Below are 17,998 nucleotides of genomic sequence, written 5' to 3' on the forward strand. Positions count from 1 at the left end.
GTTTTATATATGTCATCCCATTGCCTTCTTGCCTGCATGGTTTCTTCCGAATAATCTGAGCTTAATCTTATTGTTTCTCTTCGTATGTGACTTACTGTTTTTCACGAGCTGCTCTCAGGATTCTTTGTTCGTCTTTGGTTTTGGCGAGTGTGATTATGATATGCATTGGTGATTTTCTTTTGGGGTCTCTCCTATATGGGGTTCGTTGATCTTCTTGGATGGCCAGCTTTTCATCTTTCATGATATTCGGTAAGTTTTCTGTCAGCAGTTCTTTGGTGATTTTCTCTTTGTTTTTTGTTTTCTCCCCCTGTTCTGGAACTCCAATCACTCAGAAATTCTTGCTTTTGATTGTATCCCACATAACTCTCAGGGTTTCTTCATTTTTCTTTGTTCTGTTTTGTGAGTTTTCCTCAAACAGAGTTGTATCCAAGTGTTTGTCTTCAGTTCCACTGATCCTGTCTTCCACTGTTTCAGATCTGCTCCTCAGCCCTTCTGTGACACTATCCATTTCTTAAATCTTGTTGTTTATCTTTTGGATTTCTAGTTGTTGTTTTTGTATAATATCTAGTTGTGAATTTATTTTGGCCTTTTGTTCCTCCATTATTTTCCTGAATTCTTCCAAATTTTTATCTGTATTTTCCATGAATTTGTCTATTCTTGCCTCATTTTTTCCTGCTTTTTGCTTCATCTCTTGGATAATTCTGAGTATTAGAGATTTGAATTCCCTATCAGGTAGTTCTAGTGCCTTTTCTCCCAGTGGAAAGTCATCTGGTGTTTCATTTTGGATGCCTACTGGAACCTTCCTGTCCTGTTTTTGTAATTGTTTTGATCGTGTCTGCTGTCTTTGGGGCATTCAGTAGTTATTTTTCTCATTTATTGATTGTAGATTTGTTTGTTTCATTGTTTTTTTAATTTGGCTATGTCTGAGCAGGCGGGCTATTTGTTGTTTGTTGTTTGCTCGTCTGTGGGCATGATATTTTCTACCTCCATCTCCAGTTCATAGTGTTAGTCCCTCAGATATGGTACAGTAGGGCAGGTCTAGCTGAAGAGGAGTTACTGGGACGGGTTCACTTACTACAGCGACCAGGGCGGGTAAGTAATCAGTGCAGGGCAGGTGCCAGTAGGCCGTGCCTATGCTGCTTGATGGTGTGATGTTAAGCGGACAGTGTAGGTAGGCAGGATGTAGTGGGGAGATTGTTATGTGTGGAGCTAAGATGGGTATGGGATAGAGGAGAGAGGTACAGGAGCCAACAACATACAAACAAACAAAAAAGAGCAGTAGGGGAGCTTGCCGTTGGAGTGGAGAGATGAGAGACTATGAAATAGAGAAAAACAAAAAGGGAAGAAGAAGAAAAGAAAAGAAAAAGAAAAGATAAGAATGAATAAATAAAAATCAGAAAGGAAAAAGAACAGTAAAGCTCCCAGGCATCCCACCCGTGCGACTATGATGTCTGGGGATGTTGTTCTCAGGTGTTGCAGTACAGCCTGGCTAGAAGTGTAGAGGTATTCAGCATCGGGTATTCAGGGAACAGAAAGAGATGGAATGTGTGGAGAGAGACGAGAAACTGAGTAACGAAGAAAGATGAAAAGGGAAATAGAGGGGAAAGAAAAGAAAAACTAGAAAAGCCCCCTCAAAAACAGCAAAAAAAAAAAATCCCACAAAAAAAAAACACCCTCAAGGATGTCTCTGCTCATCTGCGCAAGCCGAGGGGGTAGGTTCCAAGCTGCTCAGCATTGCCCAGCCAGAATGGGATCCCAACTCAAGAAAAGGAAAAGAAAGCAAACAAACAGTTCAAAACAAATAAACAAAAGCCCCGAGATCCCACCAGCGTTGCAGCCCAGACCAGGAAGAAGTTCCACACTTTAATGGAGCTCCGCACCCCCCAGGAAGAAGCAAAGATGGCGCACGGAGCCAGGTATTTGAGCGAAAGGAGGGGGAGGTGATGAGAGGTAAAGAAGAAATGAAAAGAAGCGGAGAAAAAGCAACACCAGCAGCCAACAAATGGCATTCAGAGAGCCAGCCAGTGCAGGTGGGTGGAATCCAAGCAGCCGGTGCTTCCCAGAGGAGAAACTGTGGCCACAGGAAGCAGAGGAGGCCGAGTGGGGGTGAAGAAGGGTGGGGGTTGGGAAAGCATATTTCGCAAGTTACCGGAGCTCCACAGCCCCTCAGGAAGAAGCAAAGATGGCGCACGAAGCCAGGTATTTGAGCGAAAAGAGGGGGAGGTGGTGAGAGGCAATGAAGAAATCAAAAGAAGTGGTAAAAAGCAACACTGGCCATGAACAAATGGCATTGAGAGAGCCAGCCAGTGCGGGTGGGTGGAATCCAAGCAGCCGGTGCGAAAGGAGCGGGAGGTGGTGAGAGGCAATGAAGAAATCAAAAGAAGTGGAAAAAAGCAATACCAGCAGTGAACAAATGGCACTCAGAGAGCTGGCCAGTGTGGGCGGGTGGAATCCAAGCAGCTGGTGCGTCCTGGACAGGAGACTGTGGCCGTGGGAAGCAGTGGAGGCTGAGCAGGGGTGAAGAAGGGTGGTGTGTGTGAAAGTGTATATCGCAAATTACTGGTTGTTTTATCTCCTATTGGGAGCTCCGTGAAGCTGCTTTCTTGTACACCCTATTTGCTGGTCTCTGATAGGAGTCCAAGATGGCGGATCCGCCCTGCATTAGCTGATAGGGGACCTCTGCATGAATGTCTCCTCGCTCTCTATTCTCTTGTCAGTTTTCTCACTCCATTTGGTGCTTGGCTGAGTTCTTTATCTCTTCATTTGATGTTTTAAGATTTTAGGATTGCTATTTTCTCTGTTTGGCTTAGTTTTTTGGATCTTTGCTGTGGAGGGACAGTGTGGTGCTTCTGCCTAGAGCGTCATTTTGCTGGAACTCGCCTACTTTCCTCCAAATTTACCCTTTTTGGATGTAAGCTCTTTAGAGTGTTTTTTATTTTTTTGTGTGTGAATTCTCTAGTTCATTTTTTGACATCCACATATTTTAAAATGATTTTTTTTTTTTTTTAATAATGAGCTTCTTAAATTATGGCAAGCTTGAAATCCATTTTAAAGAGGTGGTCCATTTGGGAGAAGGTTTGTAGATGATGGGACCATAATGATGCCGTCTATTACCAAGCTAAGCTAACTTATAAGACATTTTAGTCTATTTTATAATTGATTGTAGGCTCAATACTGGTTAGAAACTGAAACATAAAGAAATACTCTATATTTTTAAACTTTTTCAGTTAAAGTTTATAGTAATAAAAAAGAAGAAAAGCTGAAGTATAGATAAAAAACCAAACCATACTCATTGCCGTCCAGTCCATTCCGACTCACAGCAGTCTTATAGGACAGAGTAGAACTGCCCCATAGGGTTTCTAAGGAGCACCTGGTGGATTCAAACTGCCGACCTTTTTGTTAGCAGCCAAGCTCTTTACCGCTGTGCCATCAGGGCTCCAAAATATAGCTAAGAATATTAAAAAGCAAGATTTGTTTGTTTCTGAGTGGACATAGCAATTTATATAACTGCATAAAGAAGGAACTGTTAACAACACTTTATGGAGTTGAACATAATTGTTCCTCAATCTGAGCCCATCTCCCAGGTGATATATTGGGTGGAATAGTTTGTTGCCTCTTCTTTTTAACTCAAAACTTAATTTTATTGCCTCTTGGTATTTTTTGTGTTATTCCATGGGGGCATTTTTTTTTTTCCAGTTATATAGGGAAGTTAGAAATGTATAAACTGAGCAAAGGATTTGTTTTGTGTTTTTGAATCTTATGCATTTTATTTCTTTTTATTTTATATTGCAGAGATGACCCCAAAGTCGTGTCCAGCTATTGCATGCAGTGGTTAGGGCCACCTTTTCTAAATCTGAACTCACAGGCTGATATCCAGTCTCTCCTAAATATTAATTAGCAGTATCCTCCAATCAGATGACTAAGTTTAATCATCTTCACCAAATATAACTGATAGTATAGTAGAGGAAAAGTATAATAAAATTTTCATGGATAAAAGGGGTACAATATGTGCTGTTTATATTGATGACCATCCTAAAGTACCTTCTTACATAAAGAAAGTAAGGGAAATTATAGATAGTACCAGTGAATCTAATGGACATTTATTTTTTTACTATTTCCCCAGCAGTTTTGCTGCCCCAGCTTTGCCTGATCAGAGTATTTCACATGTCCACTGTCTTTCAGGATTGCCTTGAGAGCATCATTGGGGACTACTACAGGGGTGGACTATTTTAGCAGTGCACCCCTTTTTGGTATAAATGCTTCTCCTTGGAGATTGTCTTAGAGGTTGAGTATCATTGACCCTTGTTTGCCAAGAGTGGACTTTATCTGGCAATATGACTGTGTTAAACTGTTGGTCTTTTACCTGTCAGGGCTCACATTGCTAGAAATCAACTCCAAAAGTTTTATCAACATTTAATAGCTCTATGAATGACCCGTGGCTCCTCTTGAGCTATGAGAATTACTGGAGTCCCTTCTATTACAACTGAATTATTAGAGATTATCTCAGTAAATTGATTCCTGTTGCCCCATTGCTCCTGAGAACTACCACGTACCTCCAGTTATAGCTACACAGCAATATTTTATCTCTCTGTTTGATATGTGAAGTTCATTAATGGTTTTAAATGGCTTACAATTTAGATTCTTGCCTTTATATTGACCTTTTAAGCTTTTATTATGTATTTTGCCCCATTTTATGTTTTAGATTATGATTTAATAACTTTTCCGAAAATCAGTTAATTAGTCCAAATAGAATATAAAATAACTATTTTGTTCATCCTTACAGATCTTGAGTCCTCCTTTCTTTTATAATTATATTTTGTTGTAAGTGATATGTAATCATTGAAATTGAGAGGACTATCAGCTTAGGTTTAAACTAAACAGAATAAATGTACAGTTTCCCAGCTTAGGTTTGAGCTAAACAGAATATAGTCTCCCAAACTGGAACTATTTTTGTTGTGTTCCTCTGACTTTCAAAACATAAAGGAGTTGGAGTTTCAGAGGCTGAGTGTCCCGCAAGTCTTTTTTGATATTTGATTACTGATAACTCATTTCCAAAACCTATAGGTGATTTGTTTGATTTTAATTGTCTTAACTAGTTCTTTAAGTGAGTAGATATACCTATCTGCAAATGGATGAGTTTTGTTATATCAGCATTGGGGCCTCTTCTGTGTTTATCATTTTCATAATTACTTAAAATGTTTTTTATCAGCTTTTCCTTATTAGGACTGTTTCTTGGTTTCTTTCAGACATTAAACTCAGTGCTGGCATTGGATTATCAGATTATTTTCATGATTTACTCAAACTCAGATAAAAACCTGCAGTAAAAATCACTTAATACTAACCATAGCAGAATAACACAGATGTATGAAGGCATTGCTACTGAATCTATCAATGTGAGCATTTGAAGTGATTTAAATTCTACATAGGCACAATAAATAAAATGGAATACCTTCTTTTCCCCAAGATGTATTTGTTAAATTGAAATGGTATAGTGGGTGTATGTTTAATGCCACTTGCAAGAAAGTGTGTTTTCAAGGGATTAAAAACTGCTCTGGTACTTGAAAATAAAAGTGCTTATTTGTTAACTCTAAAAGCCACAGTAGTGTGTGGATGAAATTTTTTTCTTGACAGTATTAAATAAAATCTAGACGGTATGAAGATAAGTGCTAAACCATTTCAGCCTCATATAGCATATGACAAAAAACCCTAAAAGCCAAGGTTGAGTAAAAATGCTGATCAGGCTGTTTGTTATACTTGTCATTTAGATGAAAGGGCTGCTACAACTGAAACAAAATAGTTGCTGCACCCCTAACAGAGCAAGTGTTACTTAAATGACAGGCTATTAGTTTATTTTCTTCACTGAACGAGGGAGCTGCAGGGAGAAGGGCTAGTGGTGGAGACTCAGGAAATAAAATTCATTGGCTTCTTTAAAAAGATTCAGCAACACACAGAATCCCAGGCTGTCCTTTGGTTTCATGGATATGGATATACAAATACAAAAATTGAGAGGATAGTATGGCAATAAACTTTGATGACAGTACTTATCTTTTTTTAAAATTTTTTTTCTTTTAAAAGCCATTTTTGTCAAGCACCTTTTGGGTATGCCCAAGAAAAAATATGCATCTATTTTTCCCCCATTTGTAGAGCTGCTTCTAAGGTGATGTCCACAGGCATTATATAGCTAGGGATTAAAACTTAAATAACATTTTGTGAAAGGATTCTAATAGCCTTGCAAGTTCAATACCAGTATTTTCATTAATCCACATAATTCATCCTACAACCAAAATCATTCTAGGACTTGCTAGTTAGAGTTGGCTTTGAGTCCTGCTTCTTTCTGCCTCTGGGTATGTGGCATTGATAATGACTTAGCTTCACCATTGATAATGACTTAACTTCACCCATACTCATTTTTCCCCCCGGTAACTTGGAGATGGTAACAGGTTTGTACAGTATAGGTTGTTGTGAAGATAATGAGAGAATTCATGTAAGACTCTTAAAATCTTCACTTATATTAGCATCCAGTAAGTAGTAATATTGTCATCAGATAGAGTGACCCCCTTGATCTACATCCCATAGTTATTTCCTGGAAGCTTTCCAAACCAAACCAAGAATGACCATCTTTTATAATGTAACATTTCCTAATAATTCATCCCCTCTCATCCTTTGAATTTGACGTGCTTTGCTTACTGTGTTAATGTACATCAGATTCCATACGCTTAATTAACAATATTCTTTCCTTTAACCTGATATTTTTATAGCATAAACCTTAAAAGAGCATTGAGTTCAACCATCTTATTATGTTTTCCTTGCTAGTGTTTAGCCCTCACTGTGCAGTGTCTCTCGTTTAATACCTATATGCCTACCTTACTTTCAGTGGTTAAGAGCTCGGCTGCTAACCAAAAGATTGACTCCTTGGAAACGCTATGGGTCCCCGCTGTGAGTTGGAATCGACTCAGTGGCAACGGGTGGGCTTGACCCTACTTCCAGGGAAGAATAAAATAAGCTTATACCCCTCTGTATGCACACAATCTTTTAAATGCTGTAGGACAGATTTGTAGGCCCAGTGGTTAAGAGCTCAGCTGCTAACCAGAAGGTCAGCAGTTCGAGTCTACCAGATGCTCCTTGGAAACCTGTGGGGCAGTTCTACTCTGTACTCTAGGGTTGCTTTGAGTCAGAATCGACTCGACGGCAACGGGTTTGGTTTTTTGTTTAGGACAGATTTTATCAATAATCATGGAATTAAAGTATGATTCCAGTTTCCCAGTTATACCACATGAAGATGAGATTGACAGATGATTTTCACCCAGGCATCAAGATCTTAAACAGAGTTGTAAAGTAGTCATGCTTTTTTGTCTTCTTTTCCTGAACCTTTTTTTTGCTTTTGGCATCTCTTCTCCACTCTTCTGTATACCCACAAAATGTATCTTCATGAAATGCAACCCTACAGCCTTTCCAAGGATCCTATTTCTGAGTCTTATGCTCTAGAATTATCTTTTCCTTTAACCATCTTCTCTTCTGCTCCTCACTCCCAGATAGTAGGGAAAGAAAGCCATTTACATAAAGGTGTGAAAAACTCTCTTTTGAGACTTTTGGATTTGAAAAGAGAAGTTTGTTAACTCAATCAAATCTCTGCTTTATATAATTTTTGAGATTACTTGCTGATGTCCTTTAACTTTCTTACCCTCAATCATTTTTAGCATGACCCAGCAGTTTTTAACCTTAATTCTGAAAGATTGTCATAAATTGTAACAGTTCATATATAAATTTCAATAGTAAAGAAGGAATTATGGTGATGGTAATAACATTAATAGCAGCTACAGTTATTGAAAGACTCCCTGGTGGTGCAAGGGTTAAAACTCTTCGCTGCTGACCGTAGAAAACCCATTGGGGCAGTTCTCTTCTGTCACAGGGGTCACTAGGAGTTGAATTCAACTCCATGGCACCTAACAACACTTATTGAGTACTTTCCTTGTGCCAGGAGCTCTTCTAAGCTCTTTACATGTATTAGCCTTTTAAATCAAACTATTGAATAAAGGTAATATTTAAAAAAATGGAGTTTGCAGGAAATTGTAGAAATTAGAAAAGCAATTCGTTATACAATAGTTTTTGTTGGATAATACAGCCCAAAGGTGGAGTTTTGAGTACTGGGTTTGTGTCTCCTAGGTTTGTATTGATTTTGAGCAAGGTAACTTAACAATACTTCATTTTTTCATCTTTAAATAGAGTTATCTGTCTCACATTGGAAACCCTGGTGGCATAGTGGTTAAGAGCTACACCTGCTAACCAAAAGGTCGGCAGTTTGAATCTACCAGGCGGTCCTTGGAAACCGTATGGGGCAATTCTACTGTCCTGTAGGGTCACTATGAGTCAGAATCGACTCTACAGCAACGGGTTTGGTTTTTTGTTTTGTTTTATTTCACGTATTTATTATGAGAATGTATAATAATGTTTTACAAATTGCAAAATTTAAGCTTGAGGTATTATTCTTAATTCTCGAATAGATAATTTCAGGTAAATGTTTTTAAAATTTTTAAAAAGAAAGAGAAAACTTAGAATTAGTATCAATATTATAAAAGCCATTTCTTTTTACAGATTTTACCTGTAATTAAGTGAAATATTCTTTAAAGGGATATGTAAATCCAAAACCAATTTTTTTCAAATTAATATAGCAGAACAGGATGGTTACTTATTTGGCATTTCATATGCTTTTCATAGTAAAATTTGGAGGCCTCTGGATTTTTTAAAAGTAACTGCTTTTAGTTATATTTTTGACGTAGAATAATTCAGTTGATTGGACTACTACTTTGTACTATTAGCCTCCTTACAGACAATGTACAGTAGTTATATTTTTATGACTTTGCCACTAAAAGATTGTGATGTTTACTTACATTCTTCCCTAATAGACTATAGTAATTCCATCATGCTTATTTGCTTGCTCTTTTAAAAAAATTTTTGATAAAATAACCTGAATAGTGATTATTATTGTTACTAATGACTTACTGTGTGCCAGGCATTGAGCTGGGCACTTTACATGCAATATTTTTGTTTCTCTAGTAGTTAACAAAATTAATTCTCAGAGAAGACAATAGGAAAAAAATGTATTTTTATTGTAATGCTCTTAAGAAACTGATTTAAAAAGTTTTATTTTGCATATCCTGTTCTGAAATACATCTTTCTTACCTCTTAAGCAGAACTCATATCTCTCTACCACAATTGTTAATCTTGCTGTTTGTGAGATTATTAAAATATCCTATGCACAATAACTTTTTTTGCTATTAATACCATTTTCAAGAGTTTTCATATTTTTGTTTTCTTTAATTTGTCTCCTCCTACTTTGATCCAAGTTCTTATTTTAAGTTTCTTTATTTTTTAGGTACTACTTCTGTTGGTAGTCCCGGGACTCTAAGTTTTTAAATCATTCTGTTCTAATTATTTTAACCAATTTTTCATGCTGTTGTGACTCAGATTTCTTTTTTTGTTTTTTGGTAGATTGAAAAAATCTTACTGATTTTATTCGTTAGATTTTTGTAGTGTTTAAAATTATTTTTCCATATTCCAGGGCTATCTGTGTTTGTCTGGTTGTGAACTTGAATTAGCTATTTTTATACTCTCTAATCAATATTTCTATTCTATTGATTTTTTCTCAATAAGTTATGACTGTTTTGTAATGACCAGTATTTTGTTTCTCTTCATCCTTTAATCAATTTGCTGATTTAAAAAAAAAAAAAAAAAAAAAAAAAACCTCTGTCAAGCTTCTACGGTTAAACTGTACAAAGAGCTCTGTGTAGGATGATAGTGCTAAGAATCTCCCTGACCTGTCTTGCAATTGTTTCTCGTAATATACTGTATTAAGTAAGAGGAGCCATCAGCATTTACTTTTAGTTCTTTTGCAGAGATGAATAAACATCTTGAAATGCTGATTTAGACGTTTTAAAAATGCGATGATGCACTTTGATATGTGATGGACTCTTGCTTAGTTAAATGTTTTGCAGCATTACAACATAGTTGGATTCAGCTCATCTCTTAAAGCAGTTGTCAGAAAAATATGGGCCAGCATGGTAGAATGTATTAGCTCAATACATTGTCTCCATTTTGTTACGATGCTACTGAGGAAGCTATGATATACAGCACTGTCATTACAGATCTATTGTTAGGACTGTTCCACAGCCTTCTTTGCACTGCCATTAATTTATAGCAGTAAACAATATGTAGCCCTCCAACTGCAGCAAAGCAGAATCTTTTAATGAGGTGGATGTTATTACCACAATAAATCAGTGCTTTCGTGTAATGTATAATTCAATGTGTGTATTCCCACTGTAACTTCTCTGAGTAAGCTGATAGTGTATCATTGTCATGGCACAGCTCCGCTAGTCTTCTTGTTTTTTTTTTTTTTCAAAAACCTTCTTTTATTTGGGGACTTCTTTTTTATATGCTTGCAAATTACTGTGGCATGTCTTGATAGCTGTCATGTAGCAGGCTTCAGAAATCAACTGTAACAATAACAGCCAGAATCAATACTGTGATTCTACCTGTATGGATCTCTGCAAGATGCCATTTTTTCAGACGCTAGTGAAATCAATCCTAATTGGTTTTAGCATTATATTCAAGAAACGTGATTTTATAAGTATTGATTTTGGGGGGGTACTCATTTGGAAAATAATAAAAATAGGAGCAGATAAAGTGAATACTTAATATGCTGCAGAACCATACAAAAGGAGCATTGATTCTATTTTTAATTCATATAATTTGTCTTCCAATGATTTTATTTCTTCCTTCTTTCCTTTTGCATGGCTCAGTCTTTAGGAACAACAACTAAAATATATTTAAAGGCATTCCAAATTGCTTCTGTAACAAAGAAAGAATTCTTGGAGTCAGTTCTCTTCTTAACTGGCATAAATTTAGTCAATTGAATATAATTCTTTTGTACAAAAAAACTGAAGCTTTTAAAATGGCATTTTAAATCAGTATACTGTGACACTGGTTTAAAATAGTAATCAACCAAAGATTTTGAAAAGTCTACTTGTAAAGTAAAAATGGCTTAAAATAAAATAAGGTTATTGGAGCCAAGCTACTGAAAGAGAATAGTATCAAAGGTAAATAGTAGTTTTGAAAAAACATTTAACAATTAAGAAAGATAGCCAAAATGATCAATTTAAAGTGTTACTTGAGATCACATATTTTGTATGAAAAGTAGTTTAAAAACTGGTCTGAACATTTCTTCGTTTCCAGTAGAATATGTTAGAATATGTAAATTTTTAAATCAATTAAAAAACTTACTTAGTTTACAATTTCTACCTTAAGAGTGATATTTTCTTTCCCCCGATATTTTTTCTCTTATAAAGAGTGATTAACTCATAGTTCTTTATAAAAGATGTGGAGCAAAAGGCTGTTGTTCTAAATCTTGTTAAGGGAAGTAATCTTACATGTCATATATTTTTTTCACTGAATTGGTACTTAGATTTTGAATAAGGAATAGAGATTTCCTAGAGATCAGAATGTTTTAAGAGTCGTTCTTCACGTTATTTGAGCCCTAGACTCTTTGAGAATCTTAAAAAAAACTCTGTATGTCTTCCTTAAGAAAGTGTACTTATACATAATCATACAAAAATTTACAAACTATTTAATTGAACTCACGTACTCCCTGAATAAAAGCAGCAGCAGCAACAATAATGATACCAATAAGCATTTATTGAGCTCTTATTCTATGCCAAACAGTGTGCTTGAGGGTTTACATTGTTTTATTCAAGTCTTACCCAGTTCTAAAAGATCATGTTAAAAATAGTAGAATTCACTGAATGTTTGACATATGGCAGGCTTGGTTTGTAGAATTTTACAAGTTCTTACTCATTTTGTCTTCCAAAGCAACCTTCTGACTGCGTACTGTTACAATCCTAGTGAGCCCAGGTTCTTTACCACTTTGCTATACTACTCTTTGAACCACGTCTGTAATGTATTGTTTTTCAATATAAACTCAAAATCTGTTTACTATTCATTTTATGTTTTTTGATACTTCATGCAGGCATATTTTTATCCTAGTTTCATAGAATTCTACCAGTAGAATTTCTAATAATAGTAAAAGTTCTAGTTACATCTTAATTTCTTTTTTATACAACTTCCTGCTCGCATTCCTTCTCATTCCTCCCCTAAGTTTGTTCCATCTTCTCAGAACCTATGCTAAGTCAGTCCTCCAGCTTCAAAATTCTGTTTCTGGTTGTTTCTTCTAGTGAACTAAATAGGACTTTCTAGGTGCTTTCCAGTGTACATTCACTTCATGTAATTGTCTTTATGAAAATACTAGTTATGGACTGATTAAACAGAAATTAAACTTTCTGAGAAATGACAGATTTCTCTGTCACTTATCTGCGTATGTTCAGCCTGCTTTGAAAGATAAATTTGTTGTCCCGTCTGCTCTCAGAATATAACATTGTGTTTTAACTTAAATAGTATGTGTTTATTTAATATATGTTAATATACTAGCATGCCTGCTAATAAGGTAACATTTGAAGAGAGGAAAAGATAAAGGACGATTACATTTACATGTGCTGGTTTTTTCTTTTCCCACTTACCCCACTGCCAGCCAATCGGAGCTTTGAATCCAAAAAGAGCAGCATTCTTTGCAGAACGTTACGAATCATGGGAAGATGACCACGTTCCAAAGTTCCACTATGGTACTCATTACTCAACTGCAAGTTTTGTTCTTGCGTGGCTGTTAAGAATAGTAAGTTCAATTTGAATAATAAACCATGACTAAATGAATTCAATGTTGTGGAGAACATGTAATGATTAAAAATCATCAGCATCTTTTTTGAAAACTAAAAAAATTTTTTTATATGACTGAGGCTTTAATTATATCCCATTTTCTATATATTTTATAGCATATTAGTATAAAGTTGCATTTAAAATGTTTCACCTGGAATTGTGTGAATTGTTTTCTTAAATTTGCCTCTTCAAATGGTAGATATCTTACAAGATTCTAAATTGTTACATAGGTAATTGTCAAATGTAGTGTATTAAAATAAGAACTAAGTAAGATTTCATTATCACAGACATATGTTCATATATTTTGGGAACTTTAATTGCACCAAATGGAATAAGGTATGTCTATAGGTAACACTGAGGCTGCCATGTATCGATAATATATTGGTTAAACAAGAAATGTTTCTGTAAAATTGAAAGGTGATTTGTTTACTAGAAAGTAATTTCTTTGGGAAAGCATTAGCAGCACATCATTAATTAAAGCTTGTTAGAAGGGTACAGGCAGACATAAATCCTGAAAGTAATTTATAGTGCTTAGCTAATTTCAAGCAATTATCCACTGATACGTGTTTAAGTGTTCTTTAACTAAGAGGAGGTTTTCAAATCTTCCAAACATTTTTCTTTTCTTAATCATAAATTAAATATTGAGCCATAACAATAGGAAAATTACATAGTGGACTATTTCCCTGTACTGTGAAGAAAATATAATCTAATTTATGTCTGAATGTTACTAATAAATTTTTCTTGGAAAGGAAGAAAGGCTGAAGAAAACATAAATATTGGAAATATAAATACTTCTGAAATTAAAAAAATAATATAAGAACATTATTGTAATCATTTAGATATAATTCCTATTCTATTCCTAGTATATATTTCTGGTTGAAACATATTATTCATTAAACTATTTAGATGTAAAGACTTATTAAAAACCATATTTTTATACATGAGGGAACATATGGGTTTTTTTAATTGCTTATTTTTTAGGAACCCTTTACAACTTATTTCCTAAATTTGCAAGGAGGGAAATTTGATCATGCAGATAGAACTTTTTCATCAATTTCCAGAGCTTGGAGAAACAGTCAGCGTGACACATCTGATATCAAGGTACAGAAATGTTTCATTTTACAATTATTATTGCCAGCGTATTCCTTGTTGAATTACCTGTTGAAAATATGTCTCCTGCAATGCAGCCCTATTTACTAAAGGTAAGTCTCAGAGGATGACACCTTAATTAAATGGCCAAAAACCACTATACAGAATTCCTCTCTTTCTCTATCTCCTTTTTAGTTGTAGAATGGTTTTTTTCTTCCTTCTTGGAATCTTTTTTTTTTTTTTTTTAAAGGTAATATTTATAGATGTCCTCCATGTAAGGCAGCGTACTCAATGGCATTCTAAATTTAATGAATAAAATTAATATAGTCAGAAAAATCTCAAACCTGTATATTTAGAAATTCCACATCTTCATTCTTAAGGTAGTTATCTTTTACCTGCTGCTGGTCCTAAATGTGTCCCTGACTTTCTTTGGTATAGAATTGCATTTGCTAAGGAAAAATAAAGTTCTACTCCTGTTTGTATGCATGTTCATTACTGTAAAAGGCCAAAAACTTTTGCATAGTAGCTAATATCATCTTTACTAGACTTTTATTTCTACCTTCAAAAATACAGTATTTTATTTTCTTGACATAAAATACTGCAAGGTACTGTTAGATGCTATTTAGTATAATGAAATATACCGGTGATTGTGAAGCTCTTTTTGGTCTCATAAAGAAATATGACTTATATGTAAATAACTGTAACATGGGAGAAAATAATAAGTGCCATGTGGGAGATTTTAGAGTTCAAAGGAGCAACTGTTAAATTACTAATGTGTAAGGAGCTATAGGAGCCTGGTGGCGCAGTGGTTAAAAGCATGGCTGCTAACCAAAAGGTCAACAGCTCAAATCCACCAGCCACTCCTTGAAAACTCTATGGGACAGTTCTACTCTGTCCTATAGGGTCGCTATGAGTCGAAATCGACTTGATGGCAATGGGTTTGGTTTGCTTCCTTTTTAAGGAACTATAGAGTACTTTTTAAAAAATCCAATATAATGATAATTGCATCTTTCATTTATGTGCTGCACTAACCAAGCGGTAAAGTGGGCAAATCCCACCTTCATTGCTAACTGCATCATCATGAATTCAGCTCCCAAAGTATGGTAATGGATCCAGTCTCATCTTCCCACTTCTCCATTCTCTTCACCAACCCCTCACGTGGCACACTCTCTCTCCAACCCTAACCACCCAGAGCTAGGTTAGAGCTCACAAGTTAGATGGACACCTTCTTTCAGACCAGTTGCTCGTGCATCATTTCTCAGAACCTTGTCACCCAGAACTAGGTCAGAGCTCACACATTAGAATGATACCTCTTTCAGGCAGATGCCAGACAGGCAGATGCCAGCTCCTACTGACTCTCACTGCCCCTGTGGGTTTATTAATTCACTTGGACGACTCACAGAATTACACCATACTTATGATTACAGCTTTATTTCAACCAAAAAGGATACAATGAAGAGACTCAGAGTAAGGTCTGAGAAGGGTCACAGTGCGGCGCGTCCATGTCCTAAAGAGGGACACACTACCCTCTCCAGTCCATGGTCAATAACAAGGAAGCTCCTCTGAGCCTCAGTGTTCAGGGCTCTTGTCGGCCTTGCCACATGGCCATGATAGATTACATCATACCCCATGAGGCTTAGTTAGCAACAGGCCCCAAGTGGTCCCTGTCAGTCTCATAAGCCCCCATCATTCACTTCAGGTGTTGATATGGCTAGAAAATTGCTGAGAACAAAGGCCAAATTGCCTTCTGCAAGGTGATTTCATACCTTGAATGTGTGATACTTTATAGTCTACAAAATGTATTCATGTACTTTACTTATTGTATAGTACAACATTGCTTATATCAAAGATATTTTATTGAAAAAGATTCCATCATATCCAAAAAAGCAATCTTTTATATTGGGGCATCTATCGGGACTTTTTGATCTCACAAATAATGTACTCTGAAGTACTCTTGAAATTGTATATCATACTTTTTAAGAATCATCAGTAGATAATTTTGAAATGGATAATTAGTTAAAAGTAAATAAGAATAGCTAACATATTTAATCATTGGCCTTGAATCCTACCTCTAATCTCAAAGCTATTTAATTCTTTAACTCTTTTGGACAGTAATAAGAGATATGGACACATGAAAACATTGATAAACCTGACTTCTCATTATCAAATTGGAGACTTGTAAAATTTATGGTTTTTTACTTTCATATTCCTTCGTTTGTGAAGTATCTCATGACCAAGTTATAACCTTAAACTGAATTAAGTTTAGTACTAGAAGTGCAAACAAAAACCAGGTCATGAATTTGAGGGTTATTTTTCCTGCTCTGTAATAGAGATAGTGAATGTCTTCACCTTTCTAAACTATTAGTAGTAGACATTCCTCCTTAATGTTTTGATAGACAGGAGACTAGATCCTCATAGTTTTCTTTTGCTTAATTTCAGCCTTTTTCTCCCAAGAGTCTGTAATTAGCAGTTGTCTGGTTCCATTTTCCCAAATATTTGCCATAAAATACCCTACCTGTAAAAAAATAAACCCACATGAACATCTTTATCTTTCTCCTTCCTTATTTCTCTCATTAGTCTTGTTTCTTAGCAAATAATGACTCAAATCCATCTCACTTTCCTTTGAATGCCCCAGCAGGCTTTAATACAGCAGTCTCTCTTTGCTAGACAAAGACTAGAATTTCAGTTCTTGCTATTGTGCTACTGTAATTTCTAGTTTTCTAGCAGTGTTATGTAGGGTATCTGTATGGAAAAATAGAGTACAAGGTTAAGGGAAAAGTTTATAAAAATTTTAAATTTCAAGCGTAATGGTAATTGGTGTCCTATCCGAAACATAACTGTATTCTTATATTCTGTTACATTATGTTCAGAGGCATAGAAATTTTGTGCAGGATTAATTTTGCTGAAATCTACTATTCTTCTGTTATTAGTTTCCATCGAGTCAGTTCCAACTCATGGTGAACCCATGTGTGAAGGCTGTGACCTTTCAGAGGCAGATCTAGGCATGTCTCCCGAGGCACCTCTGGGTGGGTTTGAACTGCCAGCCTTTCGGCTAGTAGTCAAGTGCTTAACCACCTTTAAATGATCAATATATATATTCTCTTTTTTTATTCCAAGAAATATATGTGGGGTGGGTAGGTCGCTGATAAATTACCCCTATTTTCTGTATTGGTAACCAGCTAAGTTGGGACCTGCAACTCAGTAGCTTTCAAGTACTTTGAAAAGTATATAATATATACTTACATAGGCTAATTAAAGAACCTGCTTACAGTTACTCTTGAAACTGAGAGGGGATTTGATCATATCTTTTTTTGTTATGCCTAATTTTAAAGTGTTGCATTTTACCACTTTAGAAAGCACATTTAAGTATTATAAGAACATAAACATTTATGTCAGATACAACATTATATTTCAGATGAGTATTATATTTATTTGTATTGTCTTGTTAGAGTTTCGAGAAATACTAGGGAAAATGTTAAACTGTATTGAAAAAAAACAAACAAACCCATTGCTGTCAAACTGAATCTGACTCATAGCGACCCTACAGGGCAAAGTAGAACTGCCCCATAGGGTTTCCAAGGAGCACCTCGGAGATTCGAACTGCCAACCTTTTGGTTAGCAGCTGTAGCTCTTAACCAGTATGCCACCAGGGTTTAAGGGAGAGTGAAACATGGGATTGGGTGGTTGAAATTATTTTGTTCAGTGGATTCTAAAGTATACCTTGCCTGATTAATATAGTTTATATTCTTTAATTTAATTTTCATGCTGTTTTACAAAAATGATACGTTGTAAGATGGATAGAAGACTTACTTAAATAAAATTTTTTTTTTTTAATTGTACTTCAGGTGAAGGCTTACAGAACAAATACTTTCTCATGAAACAGAAGTACACACGTTGTTTTATGACATTGGTTAACAACCCCACAACATATCAACCCTCTAACTTCTCAACATTTTTTTTTCGTGAAAATACTCATAGCCAAAGATACAGCATTTCAAAAATTTCTTCATGCACAGTTCAGTGACATCGACTACACTCTTCCAATTGTACTGCTATTCTCACTTAAGATGAAGGCTTACAGAACAAAATAGTTTCTCAATCAACAGTTACTACACATGTTGCCCTATGACAATGGTTAACAATCTCACAA

At 35.5% G+C, this 17,998-nt stretch overlaps 1 protein-coding gene across 6 annotated transcripts in view; it reads left to right on the plus strand.

The window, feature by feature from the left end:
* LRBA (LPS responsive beige-like anchor protein) overlaps nucleotides 1–17,998 on the plus strand; it is an 840,314-nt gene that overhangs the window by 630,122 nt on the left and 192,194 nt on the right. For all 6 annotated transcript variants that reach the window (XM_023733554.1, XM_023733553.1, XM_023733556.1 and 3 more), the window contains 2 exons: nucleotides 12,578–12,718; nucleotides 13,741–13,860. In XM_023733554.1, coding sequence (XP_023589322.1) covers nucleotides 12,578–12,718; nucleotides 13,741–13,860 — 261 coding nt within the window. The remainder of the gene's footprint in view (nucleotides 1–12,577; nucleotides 12,719–13,740; nucleotides 13,861–17,998) is intronic.

The sequence above is a fragment of the Trichechus manatus genome, unplaced genomic scaffold, assembly GCF_000243295.1.
Source record: "Trichechus manatus latirostris isolate Lorelei unplaced genomic scaffold, TriManLat1.0 scaffold00059, whole genome shotgun sequence".
Taxonomy (NCBI): domain Eukaryota; kingdom Metazoa; phylum Chordata; class Mammalia; order Sirenia; family Trichechidae; genus Trichechus; species Trichechus manatus.